At 45.9% G+C, this 22,506-nt stretch overlaps 2 protein-coding genes across 3 annotated transcripts in view; both read left to right on the forward strand.

The window, feature by feature from the left end:
• The window catches only part of DNAI4 (dynein axonemal intermediate chain 4), a 74,950-nt gene that overhangs the window by 25,030 nt on the left and 27,414 nt on the right, over positions 1 to 22,506 (forward strand). For both annotated transcript variants that reach the window (XR_013230214.1, XM_077333411.1), the window contains exons 4-9: positions 21 to 214; positions 3,947 to 4,053; positions 4,209 to 4,365; positions 13,973 to 14,112; positions 19,582 to 19,713; positions 21,233 to 21,430. Coding sequence is in view for 1 of the 2 variants with exons in the window: in XM_077333411.1 (XP_077189526.1) it covers positions 21 to 214; positions 3,947 to 4,053; positions 4,209 to 4,365; positions 13,973 to 14,112; positions 19,582 to 19,713; positions 21,233 to 21,430 (928 nt within the window). In the remaining variant the exon portion in view is untranslated. The remainder of the gene's footprint in view (positions 1 to 20; positions 215 to 3,946; positions 4,054 to 4,208; positions 4,366 to 13,972; positions 14,113 to 19,581; positions 19,714 to 21,232; positions 21,431 to 22,506) is intronic.
• LOC143836816 (uncharacterized) lies at positions 9,161 to 10,415 on the forward strand. The gene has a single exon (XM_077336316.1). It carries the CDS (start codon positions 9,168 to 9,170, stop codon positions 10,314 to 10,316), a length of 1,149 nt encoding a protein of 382 aa, XP_077192431.1. The 5' UTR covers positions 9,161 to 9,167; the 3' UTR covers positions 10,317 to 10,415.

A 22,506-nucleotide genomic window follows, 5' to 3' on the forward strand; every position in this document is an offset into this window, starting at 1 on the left:
GGTGTTTATTGCTTCTGCAGGTTTTTGATGAGCAAGGACGAGATGTGACACCTCGTCCCCTTTATCACCCTGAGGCAACTTCTGCCATACACAGACAAAGCAAAATCTTATCAGTACATGATTTTGCTGGGGTAACTCAAACAGATTTCTTATCTTCCTTCTCTCTACATCAAACATCTGGAACCAATATCAGCTTGGCAGGACCATTCTCCAGGTATGACATGGCATCCCTTGTAACCTGTCTGGCCAATACTTTATGAACCTGTAGAATGGCCATACTCATAAGGTTTATAACTGTTAGAAACAGCTTAGTGGATATTGCTGTATGTTTGGGATACATTTATAGTGAAAAATTACTATATGCAAAATTACTATAACTGAAGCCCAGTTAACTCTTTGGACTCAGACTGGATGAACTCTACACAGGATTGCATGGTGTGTTTCCTACACTGGCCCAAGAGGGGTAATTGTTTCTTCTTTTGTAATATGTATATTTAATAATTGCATCATAAATTCAATCTTGCGACACCTGGAAGACCAATATATTTATTGTGCTCACAAAAATTTCTACTACAGCAAATTCACGATTTTTTAATGTGCCATAAGATTTTGAAAACTCTTCAGAACAGTTACACAGCAAGTATAGTTCTTGATAATGGAGCTTGTTCTGTGGACCACCCCTTTTATGCTGACAAATCCAGACAGGTAGCCTTGTTAGGCTATTGGAGCCAAAATAACAATCACCTATATGAAGAAACATCAACTCTGGTGATAAACATACATGTTATTAGAATGTTGCTCCAGTGGAACAAGGCACGTGTATGTCTTATCTGAAATGATCCCTCTTGTGCTTGGTGGATCCATAAGAAAACCCAGAGTTCTTAGGCTCATCATGTATGTTTGAGTCCCTCCTTAATTACTTATCTGTTATTACAGTCTTTAATTATTCCTCCCCCCCCCTACTGTCTTATTTACCATATTTGTAGTCTGCCTTTCCTCCAAGGAATAAAAGGACTGCAGATGTGGGCTGAGAGATAGCGACACAAATTAACATTATGGTTTAGCAGGGATTTGAACCTGGGTCCACCTAGTACAAATCCATGCATTCATTTTTCAGAAAATGTATATGCTGTACCTCAGTCACTGGGTGTTGGCAAAGTTTACATACGCAAGAGAGCAAAGACCAAGCTGCTTAAAAGAATAAAAGTTTTATTTAGAAGACAAATAGCTTTATATAAAAAGAGAGGAAAGAGGCCCAACTAACTCTTCTGTTGTTCTGTCTGTTCTGGAGACAAGCAGGGAGTCTCCAAATGACCCAATCAGGACACTGGAGAAAAGTATCTGAAAAATTCCAGGAAGTTCCTAATCTTAGTGTATTAAATACATATTTCCTCTGATACCCATGTAGGATATTCTTCATATGCCTATGAAACATGCAAACTACAGATCTTGCATATTCCAAACCAAGGAACCGGCACTGGCACCAGGTTGAGGACCAAATCAGGTTCAAGGTTATGGTTATCATCTTTAAAAGTCTAAATGCTCTGGGACATTCAGTCTGTGTGACTGCTTCCTCCTTTATGTCTGCCAAAGGAGATTAAGATTTAGCAGGCAAAATTTGATCAAGACCCCCATCCCCAGATAGGCCATTACTCCCCTTGGGAGATGTGGCAGTAGCATTGGTGGTTACCATGTGTTATCTGACTTAAGGACGTTTTCCAGGGAGTTAACCCCATTGAATAAAATTGAATATTTCTGCATAGACATTCTTAGGCTCGCTTTCTTCACAAGCCAAATCAAATGTTAAGAAGTATGTGATATAATCATTGTACAATTGTGCCATTTAAAAATGAATGTGAGGGATTGCATGCCTGAATACACCTCTTTATTCCATTCTCACTGCATGTGCAACTCTTGTATGTTGAGGTGATGCCACCCATCTCTCTAACGAGGCAGCTTTGCAAGCTCAAGGAGATTTCAGCTGGATAAATACAATCATGAGAATTCCCACCTGAGGTCACTGGAAGACCATACAATTTTTTGCTGCCATGTTGTTGTTAGTTACGAAGTCGTGTCCAACCCATCGCAACCCCATGGACAATGATCCTCCAGACCTTCCTGTCCTCTACCATTCCCCGGAGTCCATTTAAATTTGCACTGACTGCTTCAGGACTCCGTCCATCCACCTCATTCTCTGTCGTCCCCTTCTTCTTTTGTCCTCAATTGCTCCCAGCATTAGGCTCTTCTCCAGGAAGTCCTTCCTTCTCATGAGGTGGCCAAAGTATTTGAGTTTCATCTTCAGGATCTGGCCTTCTAAGGAGCAGTCAGGGCTGATTTCCTCTAGGATTGACCAGTTTGTTCGCCTTGCAGTCCAAGGGAATCGCAAGAGTCTTCTTCAGCACCAGAGTCCAAAAGTCCCAATTCTTTGATGCTCAGCCTTTCTTATGGTTCAACGTTCACAGCCATACATTGCAACTGGGAAGACAAGACACACTTTCGTTGGCAGGGTGATGTCTCTGCTTTTTAGGATGCTGTCTAGATTTGACATAGCTTTCCTTTCCAGGAGCAAGTGTCTTTTAATTTCTTTGCTGCAGTCCCCATCTGCAGTGATCCTGGAGCCCAGGAAAATAAAATCTGTCACTACCCCCATTTCTTCCCCATCTATTTGCCAGGAATTGAGATGCCATTATCTTTGTTTTCTTGATGTTGAGTTTCAAGCCAACTTTTGCACTCTCCTCCTTCACCTGCATCAAGAGGCTCTTTAGTTCCTCTTCGCTTTCTGCCATTAGAGTGGTATCATCTGAGGTTGTTGATATTTCTCCCTGCAATCTTAATCCCAATTTGTGACCATCTAACCCCACCATTCTCATGATGTGCTCCGCATACAAGTTAAATAGATGACAGTATACAGCCTTGCCGAATTCCTTTCTCAATTTTGAACCAATCAATGATTCCATGCCCCGTACTCACTGTTGCTTCTTGACCTGCATATAGGTTTCTCAAGAGACAGATAAGATGCTTCGGTATTCCCATCTCTTTAAGAACTTGCCACAATTTGGTGTGCTCCACATAGTCAAAGGCTTCAGCATAATCAATGAAGCAGAAGTAGATGTTTTTCTGGAACTCCCTAGCTTTCTCCATGATCCAGCGTATGTTGGCAATTTGATCTCTAGTTCCTCTGCCTCTTTGAAATCCTGCCTGTACTTCTGGAAGTTCTCAGTCCACATATTGCTGGAGCCTAGCTTGTAGGATTTTGAGCATTGCTAGCATGAGAAATGAGTGCAATGGTGCAGTAGTTTGAACATTCTTTGGCATTGCCCTTCTTTGGGATTGGAATGTAAACTGATCTTTTCCAATCCTGTGGCCACTGTAGAATTTTCAAAATTTGCTGGCTGCACTTTTCAAAAAGTATAGCACTTTTACTGCACCATCTTTTAAGATTTTGAATAATTCAACTGGAATGCTGTCACCTCCACTAGCTTTATTGTTGTTCAGACTTCCTAAGGCCAATTTGACTTCACATTCCAGGATGTCTGGCTCCAGGTCAATGACTACTCCATCGTGGTTATCAGGGATGTTAAGCTCGCTCTTGTATAGTACTTCTGTATAATTTTGCCACCTTTTAAAAATCTCTTCTGCTTCTGGTAGGTCCCTATCATTTTGGTCTGGACCTAACAAGAAGCAGAACAGATTTTAAAAAGGTGGCAAAATTATACAGAAGAACTATTCTTGCCACCATAGGGATCTTTAATCATGTAGAAGGGCTCTGTTGCCTTAGGAATGTATTAATTAGCATCATGTATTCTTGCTGCCAATGTTCTGCCATACATTCTTTTTGATTTTACTTCCAGTGCATGCCAACTTGATGCTTGACTGCTGGGTCGTCAGATTGTTAAATAAAGAATAATATTGTGTGCTAACTTATTATTTTTTGATCAATCTACAGGACTTATGGTAGTGTCAGTATTACTAAGTCAACCAGTTCTACAGAATCAATGGCAGAAGAAATAGTCGAATCTGGATCTAGAAGAGAAACAATTAGTAGTTTAATAGGTAACATTACATAATTACATGTATTTTGGATTTTCTCAACTTGTTCATGTCCTAAAATTATCAAAGTTATTAGATACCCAGGACCTAACTACATATTATGGGGAGGCCCATGTGCTGCTGACTCATATCTTTCACACCATGTATTAATCTGGCAGATGTTCAAATCAGGCGAGAAGAAGTGCAGGAACCACTGACAAAAGAAGAATTAGAAGAGGTTGTTGATATTTACCTCACAGAAACGGAAACCATTTGGATATTTGACATGCCAACTATAATGGTATCTTCAGAAGCAGAAGAAGCTGACAAAATGAGGTAGGCAAAACTTCTGCACCTTCAATGCTTTAGCTTTAAAGGAAATTTGAAGTGACTCCCTGAAAGGCCTCTCTCTGACATGGGAATCTGCTCATGTATTCTATAAATTAAAACAAGATTGTTTATCATCTTAGCAAAAATTCAGGATATCAGAGCCTTTGAGGAGATTCTGCCCTGTTCCTCTGAAAAGGGGAGGGGAGGAGTGCAGCCCATTCCTAAACATATTTACTCAGAGAAGCAAGACCTATTGAGTTGCATTGTACTTGATCTTTAGTAAGTATGTTAAAGAGTTGTAATGCATTTTTAAAAAATGGTGCTTAAAACTAGGTTTTTGACATGTCTGGGGGTACTGATAATTGGGACAATTCTGCACCCAATAAATATAGTGAAATGCTTACCTTATGAAGATGCCATATTTTTGGTGTTCTGCACGACGTTGCCAACCTCCCGTGTCCATCCAGCAAACCTCAAGCAACATCCGTCACTTTAAAGCGCTAGTTGGGGAATTGCATAAAGTGGATTCCCCAATCTAAAAAGCATGAGCTTCAGGAGAGCAACCAGCAGGCCACACGCTAAAGACATGTATGAAGAAGCGCTATCTCTGCCTACAATGCCTAGCACCTCCCTCCCTCTCCCTTCTCCCGAGGATGTTTTTTTTTTTAGAGCAAACTGCTGGGAGCAATGAATAGGCATTCAATCATGCAGACTTAGCCAAAAAGAATCCCCCCCCAAAGTTGTCACACAAAGCATGCCTCCCTAAAGTCCCCCCCAAATCAGGAACAAGATTAACTTTTTTAAAGATTCCAGACTCATGATTCCATAAGAAGTGGCATTATAAAAAGCACTATGCATCTATGATTAAATGCACAGGCGTTTCAATTGAGAAGTTTTACTTTAAAAATAATTAACATTGCAAAAGGGGATTGGCTGCTTGGCTTGATTGACAGGCAGAAAAGAGTTATATGTAAAGCACATTGCTCTCTTCCACCATTTCAAATAGCACTTTCAGAGTGTAAGAAGTGCGAGAAGGCAGCAGATGAAAGCGAGAGAGCCAGAAGGCGAGGAATAGCTGGAGGCACGATAATTTTTGGCGCTATGCCATTTCATTGGCGTAACACTATTTTTCTCAATGTGTGGAAATGCTCTTGATTTTAGGAGCTTGGGATTTTATATAAAAAAACGATGGTGGCAAAAATCAGTCTGTGACCCTCCGGGTCAGGAGGACAGCTGGAACAGGTGTTTCCCATCTCTCTTTGAGGGAGGCAGGTCATTTGCATATTTTGCCTTCCGGTGGGAAACGCCCCTTCATCTCCAGTCTTCTTCCTGCCTCGCGAGGGAGCAGACGTGACCTTAAGGGTCCCGTTGGCTAGTGAGCAAGGAGAAGAAAGTTAGAGTGTTAAGGGCTACTTTATTTAAAGCAGCTGCGCGTTCTTTTTCGGGCCGCAAATCAGCCGCGCTTCGGGGGCCGCTTTCGACGAGCTAGAGCTCTCCCTCTTTGGCTGCGCAGGACCGGGCAGCAGGAGAGAGCTCCGCGGCGGTGACCGCGTGCTCGGCTCGTGCTCCGGCGGCCATTTTGGAAGCGGCATTCGGCGAAATGGCGGCCGAGCGCCGGGAAGGCGCCTTTTCTTCCGAAGAGGACATCGGCCTCCAGGAGCCCCCTGGTGATACCGGGGCAAAGGCGGCTGAGACGGGCGGGCCTGAGCCAGCAACAAAGGTGGCAGCGGAGCAAGGACAGCGCTCCAAGGCTGCCAAGGCCAAAAGTCGAGCCCGTCGCCCCCCAAAGCCAGCTAACTCAGCGTCTAAGGACAAGGGGCCTGATTCAGATGTGCCTAGCTCATCGGCCAGGAGGCAAGCAGGCACTGAGGACTCCACCTCTGCTGTACAGACCGGGGACCAGCAGGACATTGGTAATGTTGAGGCCAATTCTGGCCAGATTTCTTTACCTGCAGAATTGTTGTCCATGATTAAAAATACGGTGCAGACAGAAATTGCCAAAGTATGTCAACAGCTGTTGCCTAGTGTGTCCAGGCCCTCCTGTTCCAGGTCCAGATCCTCTTCCCCGGAGTCCAGAGCATCCAGGAGGAGCTCTTTCCATAGGAGGTCTCCCAGGGAGCAACGCCCCAGGGCTAGCTGGCCAACGAAGGCAGCGCAGAAGAGGCCTCATTGCTCTCAGCAGCTATCTCCTTCCTCTGAAGAGGAATTGGAACTCAGGGAGAGGGAAGAAGGTGAATTTATCACAGATGAGGAGGAGGTGGAGCCAATTCAGGTACCTCAGCAGACTGAAAGTTTTTTCAATGCTGAGGATTTTCAGTTTTTGTTAAATAAATCCATTTCTATTTTGGAATTAAAACAGTCAGGCTCAGAGGAGCCACCTGCAAAACAGGCTAGGAAGTACTATGGCCCGTGGGGCAGCGGTGAATTTTTTCCTAAGCCTGAGACAAATTTTAAAAACTTCCCTATGCCAGAGTCTTTTGAAAGAAAGATCAGGGCTGAATGGGAGAAACCGCTAGTGACAAAGCAATTTCCAGCGTTCATCAGAAAGATGTATACCTTACCTGATTATGCTGAGTCCTTTCTACAGGTGCCAATCATAGATGGACCAGTGGCGGCGCTCCAGTCTTCAGGACTGGTTTCGGAAGATGGGGAAGGCTTCCTAAAGGACGTGATGGATCGCAAGTCCGAGACTGCTTTGCGTAAGGCGCACGAAGCAATGGCCATGGCCATTAGGGCAGCTACAACAGAATCGGTGGTGGCCAGAGCGTCTATGGCATGGTGCAAGAAGCTGTCTTCCCTTATTCCAGAATCAGAGGGGCGTCTGCAGGAAGGGACCAGCAGAATTCTCAAAGCTTCAGCTTTTAGTGCAGATGCCTCTTTAGATATCGTGGTTTTCGCAGCACGAGCTATGGCATCGACAGCAGTGGCCAGGAGGCTCCTTTGGCTTAAGGCCTGGCAGGCAGATCCCCACTCTAAAACCCAAGTTGTGGCTTACCCGTTCCAGGGAGATAAATTGATCGGGGACTCCTTAGATCGTGTATTGATTGAAACCAGGGACAAGAAGAAGGCTTTCCCTAGGCGCATCCGCAGGGATGGGAAGCCCTTTCCATCAGCCTTCCGGGGTCAGGGGTCAGGGGTCAGGTCCCAGGTTTAGACCGGAAGGCAGAAGGGGGTCCTGGGGTCAATCACGGCAGTCCTTCTGCAGGGGAACATTCAATAATAGAAACAACAGATTCAGACAACAGAGATCAGATCGCACAGAGGGTGACAGCAAGGGATCTCAGGCGTGACGCCCAGAGTCTGCCGGTGGGGGGAAGGCTGGCGGAGTTCTCGCAGGAGTGGCGGGACTCCAGAATAGACAGCTGGTCTCAGGAATTGGTGCAACGGGGGTACAGAATAGAGTTCAGACGCGTACCTCCAGACAGGTTCTTTCCTTCCCCCATTTCGAAGGACCCAGTAAAGAGGGAGCGCATGATTCAGGCCATAGATCACTTAGTGGCCATCAGGGCGATAGAGCCTGCACTGCCAGACGAACAGGGACAGGGTGTTTACTCTCTACTGTTCACGGTGCCCAAAAAGACAGGGGATTGGAGGGCCATCCTCAATCTAAAGTTTGTAAATTTGTTTATCCCGTTAAAGAAGTTCCGGATGGAAACGTTAAAGTCCATAGCAGAGGCCTTGCAAAGAGGGGAGTTTCTGACATCCTTAGACCTCAAGGAGGCTTATCTGCACGTCCCTATAGCGGCAGAACACAGAAGGTTCTTGCATTTTTGCGCCGGGGGGCGGCATTATCAGTACAGGGCGCTCCCGTTTGGGCTGTCCACCGCTCCCCGGGTGTTCACGAAGCTAGTGGTGAATATGGTAGCCATCTTGAGACAGGAGGGATTACACATTCACCCGTATTTAGACGACCTGTTGATCCGGGCCCAGTCGCTCGAGCTAGCGAGCCAGTTCACACACAGGGCGATCGCGGTGTTCGAACAGTTTGGGTTCGTAGTCAACAGGGAGAAAAGTTCCCTGGTCCCAGCGCAGAGGAATTCAGTTAGCGTCCCAGGTGATTCAGGCCAGGCGGTCGTCGCTGCTGCAGCTGGCGAATGTTCTGGGAGTCTTGGTATCCAACACAGAGGCCATTCAATGGGGCAGAGCTCGGGCCAGACCTCTTAAAAAGGCACTCAGACCGTTCCAGGAGTGGATATCAAAGAAAAAGGACGTGTCCGTGACGCTAGATCAACAGGTCAAGATCAGACTGAGATGGTGGACGGTCAGATCCCATCTGAACAAAGGGAAGGTTTTCCTCCACGAGCAGTTGCAACAGGTGTTCACAGACGCAAGTCTTTCCGGCTGGGGGGCGATGTAGCAGCGAAAGTGTACATAAACCACCAGGGAGGTTCCAGATCAGGAAGACTGCAAAAGGAAGCCGAATTGCTGATGGAGTGGGCGGAGGCTCACTTGGCGTCGATCCGAGCAGAACATATCCAGGGCCTGGCAAATACTCAGGCGGATTGGCTAAGCCGTCAGTGGATACAGGAAGCGGAGTGGTCTCTCAGCAGAGAGGCTTTCCATCTCATCAAGGTACAGTTCGAGTCGCCAATCATGGATTTGTTCGCGATGGCGCAGAATCGACAAGTAGAGAGGTTTTGCAGCAGGTACTGGCATCCAGAAGCGGAACTGACAGATGCGATGACAGCAGTGTGGCCCAGGGGCCTGTTGTATGCGTTCCCGCCTCTTCCGGTGCTACCAAGATTCCTTCGAAGAGTCCGAGAGCTGCGCGCAGAGGTGATCCTCGTGGCACTGTGGTGGCCCAGAAGATGGTGGTTCTCGACAGTAGTACAGCTGGCAGTCCGTCCGCATCTGTCGATCCCAGTCACGCCGGAGCTGTTGGCTCAGGGTCCTTGCTTTCATCCCCGTCCGGGATGGTGGAACTTGACCGCGTGGCGACTGAGCAGGCAGCATTGAACTCCAAAGGCTACAGCGCTGCTGTGGTGGACACCATTTTGGCCTCCAGGCGCAATTCCACCACAAGAATTTACAATTGTGCCTGGAAGGCCTTCGTTAGATGGTGTAGGAAGAGGGCGGTGACGCCATCCAGACCAAAAATTAGTAACATTTTGCAGTTTTTACAGGATGGCAGAGCGGCAGGGCTTCGTTCCGGGACTCTGCGCAGGCAGGTGGCAGCCTTGTCTATGGTCCTAGGACTGCAGGAGGGTGCTCCGTTGTCTAAGCATCCCCATATTGTGAGGTTTCTGAAGGGAGCCGCCAGCCTTGAGCCACCGCCTAGACACATGTTCCCGACCTGGCGGTCGGGACTGGTTCTGTCATCTTTGACGAAGGAGCCGTTTGAGCCCATTAGGGGTATTCCCTTGAAGTGGTTAGGCATGAAAACCATATTCTTAGTGGCTGTTACATCGGCCAGGAGGGTTTCGGAACTGGGGGCCCTGTCTATTGACAAGGAGTTGTGTAGGTTCCGCAAGTCCAGGGTGGTCCTGAGGGTGAACCCTTTATTCTGGCCCAAGGTAGATTCCCGGTTTCACATCTCGCAAGAAATCAGTTTACCCACCTTTTTTCCTAGCCCGGCTTCTGACCAGGAGAGGGAATGGCACAAGTTGGATGTCAGACGTGTCCTTAAGATTTACGTTAGGAGGACAGCCAGTATCCGGAAGTCGGATTCGCTATTCGTTTTCCTTTCAGGGTCCAAGGTGGGAGAACCCTTGATTAAGGCAGCCATCAGCAGGCAGGTCAGGGCCTGCATCGTAGAAGCTTATAGGGCTGCGGGGGCATTACAGCGCATTCGTTGCGCAGTGCTGCTGCGTCAGAGGCTTTCGCCAGGAACGCCTCGGTGGAAGAGGTGTGCAGGGCAGCTACGTGGGCTACTCCTTCCACATTTGTCAAGCATTACAAGATTCAGGAACGAGAGGCGGAACAGGCGGCCTTCGGGCGCAGAGTTCTGTTGCACGTGATGGACCATGTTGGACCCTCCCTGGGTTAGGGACTGCTCTTGTAAGTCCCGTTCCAGCTGTCCTCCTGACCCGGAGGGAGAACAACCACTGGTTTACATACCGAGAGGGGTCCTTCTCCTCAAGGGTCAGGAGGACAGCTGGTCCCACCCATAGGGTGGTCCATCACTTCTCTTCACAGTTATCGTTCAAAATAAACAAATAAATGAATAACGAGAATCCTTGCTTACGCAGACTAGCTGAGATTTGGTGCATATGTGGCTTGTTGCCTTCCATGTTAAGGGTTCAGGGTAATACAGATTGCCTTTCAGAGTAAGAAGGTGTTGATCAGAGGTCCGCAGATGGACGGAATGGCGCTCCGAAAGTTTCGACTGGAGATGAAGGGGCGTTTCCCACCGGAAGGCAAAATATGCAAATGACCTGCCTCCCTCAAAGAGAGATGGGAAACACCCGTTCCAGCTGTCCTCCTGACCCTTGAGGAGAAGGACCCCTCTCGGTATGTAAACCAGTGGTCGTTCACAACAGTGTCTCCTAGCAGTTTCCTTGCTCTTGACAGTACTGTTTCTGCCCAGGACAGTCTCCACGTACTTTGGATTCCAAGAGGTCAGCAGGGACCTTCCTCGGTAACTTTGCCTTCCTCGGTAACTTTGCAATGAAGTATCAGACATTTGCAAGAGCAAGGCTGTTAAGGACATTTTGGAGAACATTAATGCATAGGGGAACCATAATGATGCTTCACACATCAGATAGAGCAGCCTTGTAGCATCACAATTGCTCCCTCTGCTGGTGGCCATCTTGCACTCTCTCTCCAAATTCTACTAGGTATTTCTTGTTGCAAGGGGCAGGGCTGCTCATCCAGCCATTACATGAGTCAGGCATGCACACAGAAATATGTGTGAAATGTAGCACACACCATGACTCACATGTGTGTGTTAGGCAGTTGTAACTGGCTGTTGCTTGTTGTTAAGTGTATTATCGGTGACAAACCTCAATTTGCCTCTGTGTCTTGCATCTTTAAAGAAGTGTGTATGCAATATTATATGGAAGAGGATAACACTTTGTAGAAGAAGAGGCAGGAGGGGCCAAAGTAGCCCCAGCACTAGTTTACTTCAAGCAAGGTATCTCTGTCACTTCCTGGGCCTGGACAGCTGTTAGCCTGATCCAGTAAGGCCTCATATCCCTTTAAGAGGAAGCTGGGGCCCTATCTAAACGTCATGTCCCAGAAGCCCTCTATAACACTGCAAACACGTGAAGTACACTTCTTGGACTTCATGCTACTTCATAGTATCTCTAAGATCCATTGTTGCTAGCATAGTCGAACCAGCTGTGTTTTATTATATTTATATTCAAAATATATATGTTGCTTTTCAAGAGTTGGTCACATTATTTTATAATATAAAAATATAACCTAATACAATCAGCACCCCATAGACTAATTACAAAGGAATCCAGATGAGTTTGGAAAAGGAAAGTTGTTCTAAGGACTTTTAGAAAAGACTCTTCACGAAAGAGATTCATACAGGCTATGACTGTAAAGACCCAACTTCTATTAAAGGTAAAGGTATCCCCTGTGCAAACACCGGGTTATGTCTGACTCTTGGGGTGACGCCCTCTAGTGTTTTAGTGGCAGACTCAATACGGGGTAGTTTGCCAGTGCCTTCCCCAGTCATTACCATTTACCCCCCAACAATCTGGGTACTCATTTTACCGATCTCAGAAGGATGGAAGGCTGAGTCAACCTTGAGCCAGCTGCTGGGGTCGAACTCCCAGCCTCATGGGCAGAGTTCTCAGACTGCATGTCTGCTGCCTTACCACTCTGCATCACAAGAGGCTCTTCCATTACTGACCTCAAATGTTATGGGGGCTGAATGATGAGGAAGAACAATTTTTTAAATCCACCAATTCCTACCGGTTTTTATTTGGTAGTAAGCTGTAACTGTTACAGGTCCCACCCCTATTAGCCTTCTGGACATGCAAGAAGATCAAAGCTGCAGTGTATATTTATACACTGAATGGAAGCTTAATATTTGCTGTGTTGGGAAGCAGTACCTCATTACTTGTCTAAGCAGTACCTCATTACGTGGTCCTCAGCCTTTTTATCACTGGAGACCGGTCAATGCTTGACAATTTTACTGAGGCCTTGGAGGGGGGGCGTCTACTCCTCTCCTCTTGACCACTGTCCCAACGCTCTCTGTTGCAAAGACATCTGTTTCTTACTCCGTTTGCTCGCTTGTGGGTTCAATATGCCTCACTATTTCTACAGCTGGGTTGAAGTGCGCTTTTTGCCTTTTGCCGAGGGATGTCGCCGCCGTCACCTGAGCCCCTGCTCCGCATACTTTCCCGACGGCGCCCCTGACTTCCCACTGCCCGTTGGGGGGGGGCGCTGCCAGCAGCAGCTGTGCAGTGCCAGGCCGAGGGGGAGCCCCAGCTATGGTGGCTGCCGGAGAGCACCAAAGGTGAGCCGGCGGCAGAGTGGCAGGGTAGCCCTCGAGGCAGCAGCCAGGGAGGAGGACGAGGAGGATTCGCGGCCCGGTACCGACTGATCCACGGACCAGTCCCGGTTCCCGGACCAGGGGTTGGGAACCGCTGGTCTAAAGTACACATAACTGCAATACCGCATCTTTACAGTGTTAATTGAGAAAGGCCAGTTATAGATCTACCACCATATACTTCTAAAGTGCTCAGAAATTTAGTTGTGGACAGTAATTTGTTTTTAAGTGAACTTATCTACAGCTACATCACTCAATTCCAAAAAGAGACTATAGATGCACTTTTATCAACATAACTTATAAAAACAAGGCCATCCTTTTGACAATGTGTTGAACATTTCAAACCATCCCATTGGCCCTCAGTGTAGGATATGCCTCCAATAGGGAGACAGCAATTGGGCATTGAGGGCCAATCACAGGTTTTCCCTTCCCTGTACTTTTCCTCCTCCATGCCACTTCTGGCCAATTGCTAGGATGAGGGAGAGTTGACAGAATGTGAGCCAGGGAGGTAAGAGAGTTGCCTGACCATGCTCCACCACATTTGCAACTCCAGCCCTGGCAGCCCTACTTGCCTGGCTGGCCCACCATGCTCTGAGGCCTCCTGACTGCTGGGGAGCATGGGAGTGTGACTGCATGTTCTCCACTGCAGCACCAGCCCTACCAGCCCAGGCCCACTAGCTGGCTTGCCACATTCCCACACTCTCTTTCCCAGCTGTTAGGAAGCCTCCCTCCTTAATTGCATCAGGAAGGAAAAGGGGCTTCCATAGCAGCCAGCTACCTGGGGCACCTTGAGCATGAACAAAGGGGAGACGTATAGCCTGCTTTCTTGCTGCCAGTGAAGAAGATGGTCATTCTTGGTTCTTTGCGATACATACAGGAAGTCTTGCAGTGCTAAGTCCTTTGCATACAACAAAATGAAGCTTGCTTCTCTGTATCTTGCATGCAGGGCACTTCCACCCTTCTCCCTCCCCCCTTTCTACAGCTGAGTCTCAAAACGGGAGGGTGGCACAACTCACTGCCTGGCCAGCCCAGCTCTGCAGGAACCTTCCCATCCTTCACCCTCCCCCATACTGCCTTTCTACAGCACATTTTCAAAATGGGCTTTCCTACTAGTTTCTAACAAGATGTTCCTGAAGCAAACCATAAACTTTAAAAAATTGTTTTTCACAGGCAACAGAATATAACTTACATGGAACTCTGTAAAAACAGAGTTGGCAATGACCGTTATACTGACAGGATGATGCAAACACTGAATGGAGCACCAAAGATCAAGGAGGTCCAATGTGATAAAATCATCATGGCTGACAAAGGTAAATGATAGCTTGAAAAAGATTTGGAGATAACTGGAGAAGGCATGGAAGGAGCTGTAGACTAAACTGGGCATCCTTTTATGTAGGAATGAAGTCCCAAAGTCTTTTCCCCCAGCCCCCTGTATAGGTAAACAAGTGTACTTTAGATTGGGGGTCGTCAACCCCCACTCTGCGGCCCGCTACCTCCCCCCCGCAGCGAGAAGCTCACACTGGCGGACACAAACGTGCATGCTGCCACGCATGCACATTTTCACCACCGGGGGCGCTAACGCACATGCGCAGCACCGAGGCCGCCGGCTCTTCCCCACCCCCAGAGGCGGTCTTCAACCCTAAAAAGGTTGGGGACCGCTGCTTTAGATCACATCCGTTTCAAACTTCAAATTAAACATGTGAAGCAAGCTGGCATTTCAAATCTAGTTTTCACAACATTATCTTGAATGATTGGGGGAAAACCATTAAGTTTTCATAATTTTTCATTTAGAAGACTGGATGGAAAAAATTTCATTCCTTCTAGTTGCTGCAGTGTCTTCTTATGAAAATATGTGGAAGATAGGACTGTCAATTAATCGGGGAATGTTAGAAGTCTAGTTAGGGGCAAAGCCCGTTGTCTCCAAGAATACAACGGGCGCTAGAGCTTGGTAGTGGGAAGAGGAAGGGGAGGAGTTGTCCAGTCTGTAAGGGCATGGGGTTGTCATGTGTGTTGTGTGGGAGGTTGTGGTGGCATGGTGGCAAATGAGGGCATGGGTGTGGAGATATGGGTGTCAAGAACCTGTGGTGTGGAATGTTCATTGATTGTGGGAGAGGACTGACCTTTGGGAATTGTAGCATATTGGTTACAGATGAGCTTTCCAGAGCCATGTCCTCAGATATGTGAAGGGAAAATCAGACTGGAGACTCTTCTTAGGGGAAGATTACATGGCAACCAATTCCCCCCAGTTCTGCGTCATTTCCCTTCTTGTGTGAATTAGGCCACATTCACCGAAATGCCCATCTGCCCTAATACACATACGGTAGTCACAGTACACAGGTGTCCACCCTGTTCCTTCTTTCTCCCATATTTTCACTGTTGGTAAAATGTTATGTGCCCACATGCTTCTTTCATGGTTGCTCCTTAGAAGAACGGATTTTTGTACCCTATTGCTTACTACCCAAAGGAGTCTCAAAGCGGTTTACAAACACCTTTTCCATTTGTTTCTCCACAATAGTCAACCTGTGAGGTATGTAGGGTTGTGAGAGATCTGAGAGAACTGGGAATGGGCCACAGTGACCCAGCAGGCCTCAGGTGTCTCAAAGCATTTCCCAATCATCTTCCCCTTCTCTCCCCATAGCAGACTCCCCATGAGGGAGGTGGGGTAGCCTCACAGGGAAGCTGGCAACCCTAAGAGGAAGACTGTCTGTGCACAGCAGTCTTGTCCTTAGTAAGGTTTTTAATACTGTTTTATTTATTTGCCAGGCCAAGGTTATTTGCCAGTTACTATTTCAGTGACGATGTGTCTCCAGACATTTACTTGTTCTCTATTTAGTTTCAGGCTGTAAATATTTATTTAGATCTTCCTGCACTTTCCAGACTCACAGGACTGATGCTGGTCTGCCTGTCTGCGCCCCAGAATACAAACAGTTGCTGATAAGGGCTGGCCATAACCCATAGGCCAGGAGGGACACTCCTGCACCACTCCCTACCAACTGCAGGCAAAAATGGCTCATTTGAAGGCTGGACTCTGAGGCATTGTACGATTTTGAAGTCCCACCTCCAAACCTCCAGGAATATTTCCAACCCAGGGGTAGCCAATCTACAGGTGTGGCTTGGAGAGCTCCTGGAATTACAGCTCACCTGCAGAGTATAAAGATCAGCTCCCCAGGCAGAAAGGGCTACTTTGGACAGGGTTGTGGTAGAGAAGAAACATTTAAGGCTTCCCACACAGGTTGTTGTTGAATTGAAAGACTTGAGGCCTACTGCACAGGGTTGTTGTGCAGATGAAACAGGAGACAAAAGAGCCAGCTTCCTCTGCAGAATAACACTGTGCAGTGGCCTCAAATCTGCAGAGAGTTGCAAAGAAGGAAAGACACATGGCTTGGCTGTGTCTAACCCCCGGCCAGAGCAGTATTTTAAGTGAGAAGGGGCTTTTCTGTGGCCTCCTTGTCAGGCAACTGTTTGGCAGAAGGGGAAAGTCCCCCCCCCTCAAAAGGAAGGCCCTCAGTCTCCCCTGCGTTGCTCTTGGAAAGGCCTCCTTCCCTCAGTCAGGGGCTTTCAGAGGTTCCTTTGCAGCAGGCAGAGGTTCCTTTGCAGCAGGGGGGGGGGATGGAGGGAGTGCACTCTCCAGCCTCCTGCCAGCTCTGTCAGGATTCTGAGGCAATTTACAGTTGGACATGGCAGTTAGGACAGCCTTGGGGTGAAAAGGGCTGGCACAGCCTGTCCAAGCCTCTGTTCTCATCCCCCTTGGCAGCCCTACTGACCTCCTCTCCCTTTGGTGGTCAGGAGCAGACTGGTAGCCATTTCTCCAGATTGCCCCTGGCTGGATGGAATTTTGGTCTGTCTTGATGAGGGGCCAATAGGAAGGCACTTTGCGCGCCTCCCCATTGGCTGCTTGGCCCTGGATGGACACTCGGAGGGACCAATCAGGAGCTGCTTCGCGGCTCCAGATTGGGCCCTCTGAGTTTTTATCCTGGACAGGGCCCGCCCTAACTCCTCCCCAGGTGGCCTTAATCTTTTATTTAATAGGACCCTGTCCTATTTAAAGATAGGACTGTCAATTAATCGGGGAATGTTAGAAGTCCAAGTCTGGGTAAAATTCACTGGGTATGATTTGTAAAACAATGATGGAAGAGTCCATAAAGTTCTGCCTTCATCACACAATGCAGCATCTATGTGGCTCACCAGGTACATATCAGATTGGGAAAACACAGTAAAGCCCTAGTTGTCACACTGGGGAAGTTTACTTGTGGCTCATCAGCACATGTAAATGTCTCCAAATAGCAGCCTCCTTATGTGAGAAAGGCTTGAGTTCTTCTTCCTTGCATGTCATGGCCCAGTCACAACTGGGAATTCTTAGTACAACTCACATCTGGTCAGCAGGATCAACAGCAGACATGGTGAGAGAAAGTTGTGAGGACAACTGAGAGCCTAACTGAGAGCCAGATTGGTGTAGTGGTCAAGAGTAGTGGCCTCTAATGTGGAGAACCAGATTTGATTCCCCCACTCCACATGCAGTCAGCTGGGTGACCTTGGGCCTGTCACCATTCTCGCAGCCTCATCTACATCACAGGGTGTCTGTTGTTGGGAGAGGAAGGGTAGGCAGTTGTAAGCTGCTTTGAGTCTCCTTCGGATAGTAAAAAGCAGGGTACAAAAAAACAGCTCTTCTTTTTCTAACTTACTGAGTTTGCTCAGTTCCTTTTATATTATACAAAGGAAGACAACCAATACAAAAGTTCTTGGAGGAAACTTTTGCTGATTCACCCTCTTCCTTGTAAGTCTTCGTTTCCCCTGAATAATTGCTCCTGAAGGTCAAGGCACACATTGGAATGGAGCGGGAAGTAACTTGGATCTGCTGGGGGAAGATGAATATGCTGCTCTTGCATGATTTCTGGGCAAAATGAATTTGCTCAGGAGAAGACTGAATTCTACCTTGTTGCAGGCGCAATGCCACATCTTGTGCCATTTTTGACGTCCTGAGGAGGATAGAGAGCTGCACAGGAAGAGTGATATTTGTGGCATATTTTGAAATCAGCCCCCATATCTAAACTTAATATAGGTAAAGGTAAAGGTATCCCCTGTGCAAGCACCGAGTCATGTCTGACCCTTGGGGTGACGCCCTCTAGCGTTTTCATGGAAGACTCAATACGGGGTGGTTTGCCAGTGCCTTCCCCAGTCATTACCGTTTACCCCCCAGCAAGCTGGGTACTCATTTTACCGACCTCGGAAGGATGGAAGGCTGAGTCAACCTTGAGCCGGCTGCTGGGATTGAACTCCCAACCTCATGGGCAAAGCTTTCAGGCGGCTGCCTTACCACTCTGCGCCACAAGAGGCTCAATAAACTTAATATAGTGTACAAAATATAACGAGTGTAAAACTGGGGATTTTTTGGTTATTCTGGACATCATGTTTAAAACAATGAAGTCTCCCCTTTGGGGTAGTCTTTCTGCCCTCCTTTTCTGCCCTTCTCCTCATTGCCTTTATCAGTTTCCCTTGGAATAAAAAGCAATTTCATACTTAGAGAAGCCTATCTGCTCTCTTTCACAATGTTGTGTTTGGTTGATGTTGGATAGTTGAATACATTCACAATACAGTTTCATACAGGAATACTTTATTTTACTTATTAATGTTTATTTATTAATTTCATCTATTCACCACTACTCCCAGCCAGCTGGCTTGTGGTGGTTTACATCAGTTGATGTAAATACATCAATTTAAAATAACCCAGCAAAATCTCAACATTTGTCCATGTGGCAGGGTGTGCTGCTTATACATTTTCTCATTACTCTAGGACAGTGGTTCTCAACCTGGGGGTCGAGACCCGTTTGGGGGTTGAATGACCCTTTCACAGGGGTTGTGGTAGGGCAAGCAGCTTGGCCGGGGGGGGGGCATCCACACAACAGCCTCACGGGGTAGATTGAGATACAGCGTTTGTCTGTCTGGAGCAGCATGGTGGAACAAGAAGCAGATCTGAACTGAGAAATCCCCCCCCCCAAAAAAAACCAATTTATATACAATTATGAACAATGGATCTTCACACCATTGGTCAGTGTCGGTTTAATTTCTGTGAAAAACACTTGTATAATTTTATGGTTGGGGGTTATCACAACATGAGGAACTGTATAAAGAGTCGTGGCAATAGGAAGGTTGAGAACCACTGCTCTAGGACAACCTTTCTCAACTTTTTTATTGCTGAGAAATCCCTGAAATGTTCTTAAGGTTTTGAAAACCCCCAGAAGTGACGCGATCATGTAGAATATAGTTGGGAAGCATAGCTCTGTATATGCCCGCCTACCCGGGGCTCCTCCTCTTCCCAACCCCTTCAGGCCCATCACTGACCATTTTGGGAGGTTTTTTTTTTATATGACCATATATGACCCAATAAATGTTTAACATATTTTAAAAACATATAAAAATTAACTCCCCATCCATTCAGGAAACCATCCATTCAAGGCCATCAAGAAACCCCAGGGTTTCATGAAACCCTGGTTGAGAAAGCCTGCTGTAGGAGATTGTGAACCACAATCATTTTAAGAAGTCTGTTTAGAATGCTAGCATACTCAGAGTTGCAGTGATCACATGCTTTATAATGATGCACTAGGATATCCATTTGTAACCATGGAAAGTCATGCATACTATTTTTTATGGTTTCCTTGACACATTTGGTTAAAATAGACTTGACATTTGCTATGCAAACTATAATAATATTTTAGCTTTATTTGTTTGTAACATATATGCACAAGAACAAGGTACAACCTAACAATGTCCTTTATTTCTAGAGATAATGGCCACCAACTGGGATTTATATGATTCCTTTACTGCTTTGGAGGCAACAGCTTCAGAAAAAACTAGCAGAGTAGTAAGCATGTCTAGCTGTAAACCAGCCACAACTTCAGTTTCTAATGACATAGGTAATTTTTTGTACAACCGCATTTACATTTCTGCACCTTATGTAACATTGTCAATATCACCTGCATGTAAATTGTAACTATAACCTATATGCCATGGTCACATGTAAGTATAAAGTATGTCTCTACCCCCTGGACCTGGGCTATGCCCACAGGGATTGGCTATTGCAAGCTAACTGAGGTATGAGATTAAAAGGCAGACACATTGTGATTGCATGTTCCTGGTGCTTTTTAAAAGCTGCATGGGCTCACCATTTGGATTGGATCCATGGCATGGTGGAAAAAGATTAATCCTCGCATGGCTTAATGGAAATGGCCCTCTATTTCTATGCCTAATACCAGCATAAGGATGTGCCAATTAGTAAATTTCTGCAGAGAGGGAACACTTTGTTCCCCTGTGCTGCAGTCCCAGTATGAATCAGTCTTTAAAAATACTGAGAAGAGCTGATCACAGATCTCCTAGTATCTTATCTTGTTAAAAATTGGAATTTGAAGGAAATTACCACCCAATATTTACTAATCTGATATTAGAATCATATAGATCTTAGTTTAGTTATTTAAAAGATCTATTTTCCAATGACTACAATGTCACATAAAATTACAGATCTATATTCAAGATTAAGGTTTTGAGTATAGGTTTATACAAGTATCTGGAGCCTGTCATGACTCTACATTTCTAGACAGTTCAACAGATCCCTGATACTTTAATTTCATCTCCAACTTTAGAAACCCTTCTCCAATTGTGTAGTTAAATCCTCATTGTCTTAACTACTCCATAAGTGTTAACATAAACATTCTGATGGTAAATAGTTATTGATTGTATTTTCCCATCCATTATAACTGGGAGTTTAAATAATCCCATGACATTTTAGTAAACCCTTCTGATTAAAAAAGATGCAGTAGAAATGGAGTTTCCACAGAGAAAAGAACTAATTTATTATTGGTATACAATACAATTAAGTAGCTCAGGTCAGTTTGTGGAGAAGTACTGATCCCTTTGGAGTAATCCCCATTGCACAGGGTGGTTATATCCTCTAGAGCAGTGGTCCCCAACCCCCGGGGACCGGGACCGGTCCGTGGATCAGTCAGTACTGGGCCGCGGTTCCTCCTCGTCCTCCTCCCTGCCTGCTGCCTCGGGAGCTGTCCTGCCACTCTGCCACCGGTTCACCTTTGGTGCTCTTCAGCGGCCACCATGGCTAGGGCTCCCCTTCAGCATGGCACTGCCAGCTGCTACTGGCAGAACCCCCTGGGGGAAGCAGGAAGTCAGGGGCGCCAGCAGGAAAGCAAGTGGAGCAAAAGACTCTGCAAAAGACTACCCCCCCCCCTGGGCCTCAGTAAAACTGTCAAGCATTGACCGGTCCCCGGTGATAAAAAGGTTGGGGACCACTGCTCTAGAGAAACCCTAAAAACAGATGTGGTAATATTGGAAGTGCTCCTAGATTATGAAAAACTTGTTCCCACTAATTCCATTTGAAAAATATTATTCTGCTAAATATGCTCTTTCTAACATTTACTTCTTTAGCCAGCATCACATCAAGCTCTATCATTGATCTTGAGAGTGTAATTCTCTCCCGGATACATGAAGAGGAAGAGGACCGCTCGGAGGCTATCATGAAATCTGAAAAATTTCATCAAGATTTATTTTATATGGAGAGAGTTCTAATGGAAAATATTTTTCAACCTAGACTTGCAGCTTATCGGCAACTTCCAGTCTTCATAGGTATATCTGTTGATATTTCACCCTTAGCTTAACTCGAGAAGTAGCTCTTCAAGCTTTTCAAAAAGAGATTGCACATGCCTATAATTTAAATTGCTGTAATGCTTGCTTTCAGAAAACATGTAGGAAGGATTTCTCAAGCTCACTGTGAATGAATGATTCCAGTTTGAACCATCTTTATTACCATCCTATCACCACGTTTTTTTAAAATTCGGGTTTCCATTTGTTCTTTTGGCTAATTTTTGTATTCCCTAAACTAGGCTTATAATTTTTTTTCCATATATGTATGGCTAGGACATAGATCTTCAGTGGGTGGGTCAAGCCAGTGACACCACCATCATCTTCTTTAGTGGAAATACTTTTAAAAAGAAAAGCTGTCACTCAAAGGGCTTTTCATCCCTCCTCCCATGTTTAAAGAGAATTTTTAATGTGACTATCAAGTTTTTGAACTGACTGGTGCCCTTGCAGGAATTTTTACAATCTCATCCCCTTTTCTGCAAGATGCATATATAATTTCAGTCAAAAGCAAAAAGCAAAAGATAGGATGGTAAACCAGAGAATGATCAGATGCAAGAGGAGTGCAGAAGAGGGAATTTCAGGAAGTGCAATGTGTTAAAACATGGCAGCTACTCACAATTCCTTCATCTGTTCAAATATTGAAGGTAAAGATTCTCATTACTTTTTGTTCCCTATTATCCTAGTGTATAGATAAATACAGATGTATATGGTGCACAATTAAAAATAGGACCAAAGGTGAAGAGAAGACAGAGATAAAGAGCTGTTTTTACGTACCCCACTTTTTACTAACCAAAGGAATCTCAAACCAAAGACTCAAAGGTTGCCCTCCCTTCTTCTCCCGACAATAGACAACCTGGGAAGTAGGTGAGACTAAGAGAGCTCTGAGAGAACAGTGACTGGCCCATAGTCAGGGAAGGAGAAATTAATACATAATCTACAACACTATTTCTTCTTTAAAAAATAAAAGTAAACTTTCCTAAAGGGTCATAATACAGAAGACCATTCATTATTGTCATGTTGCATACAATACTTTGAAAATAGAATGCCTGCATAATTTATAT

This window comes from Paroedura picta, chromosome 4 (assembly GCF_049243985.1).
Source record: "Paroedura picta isolate Pp20150507F chromosome 4, Ppicta_v3.0, whole genome shotgun sequence".
NCBI classification, from domain to species: Eukaryota; Metazoa; Chordata; class Lepidosauria; order Squamata; family Gekkonidae; genus Paroedura; species Paroedura picta.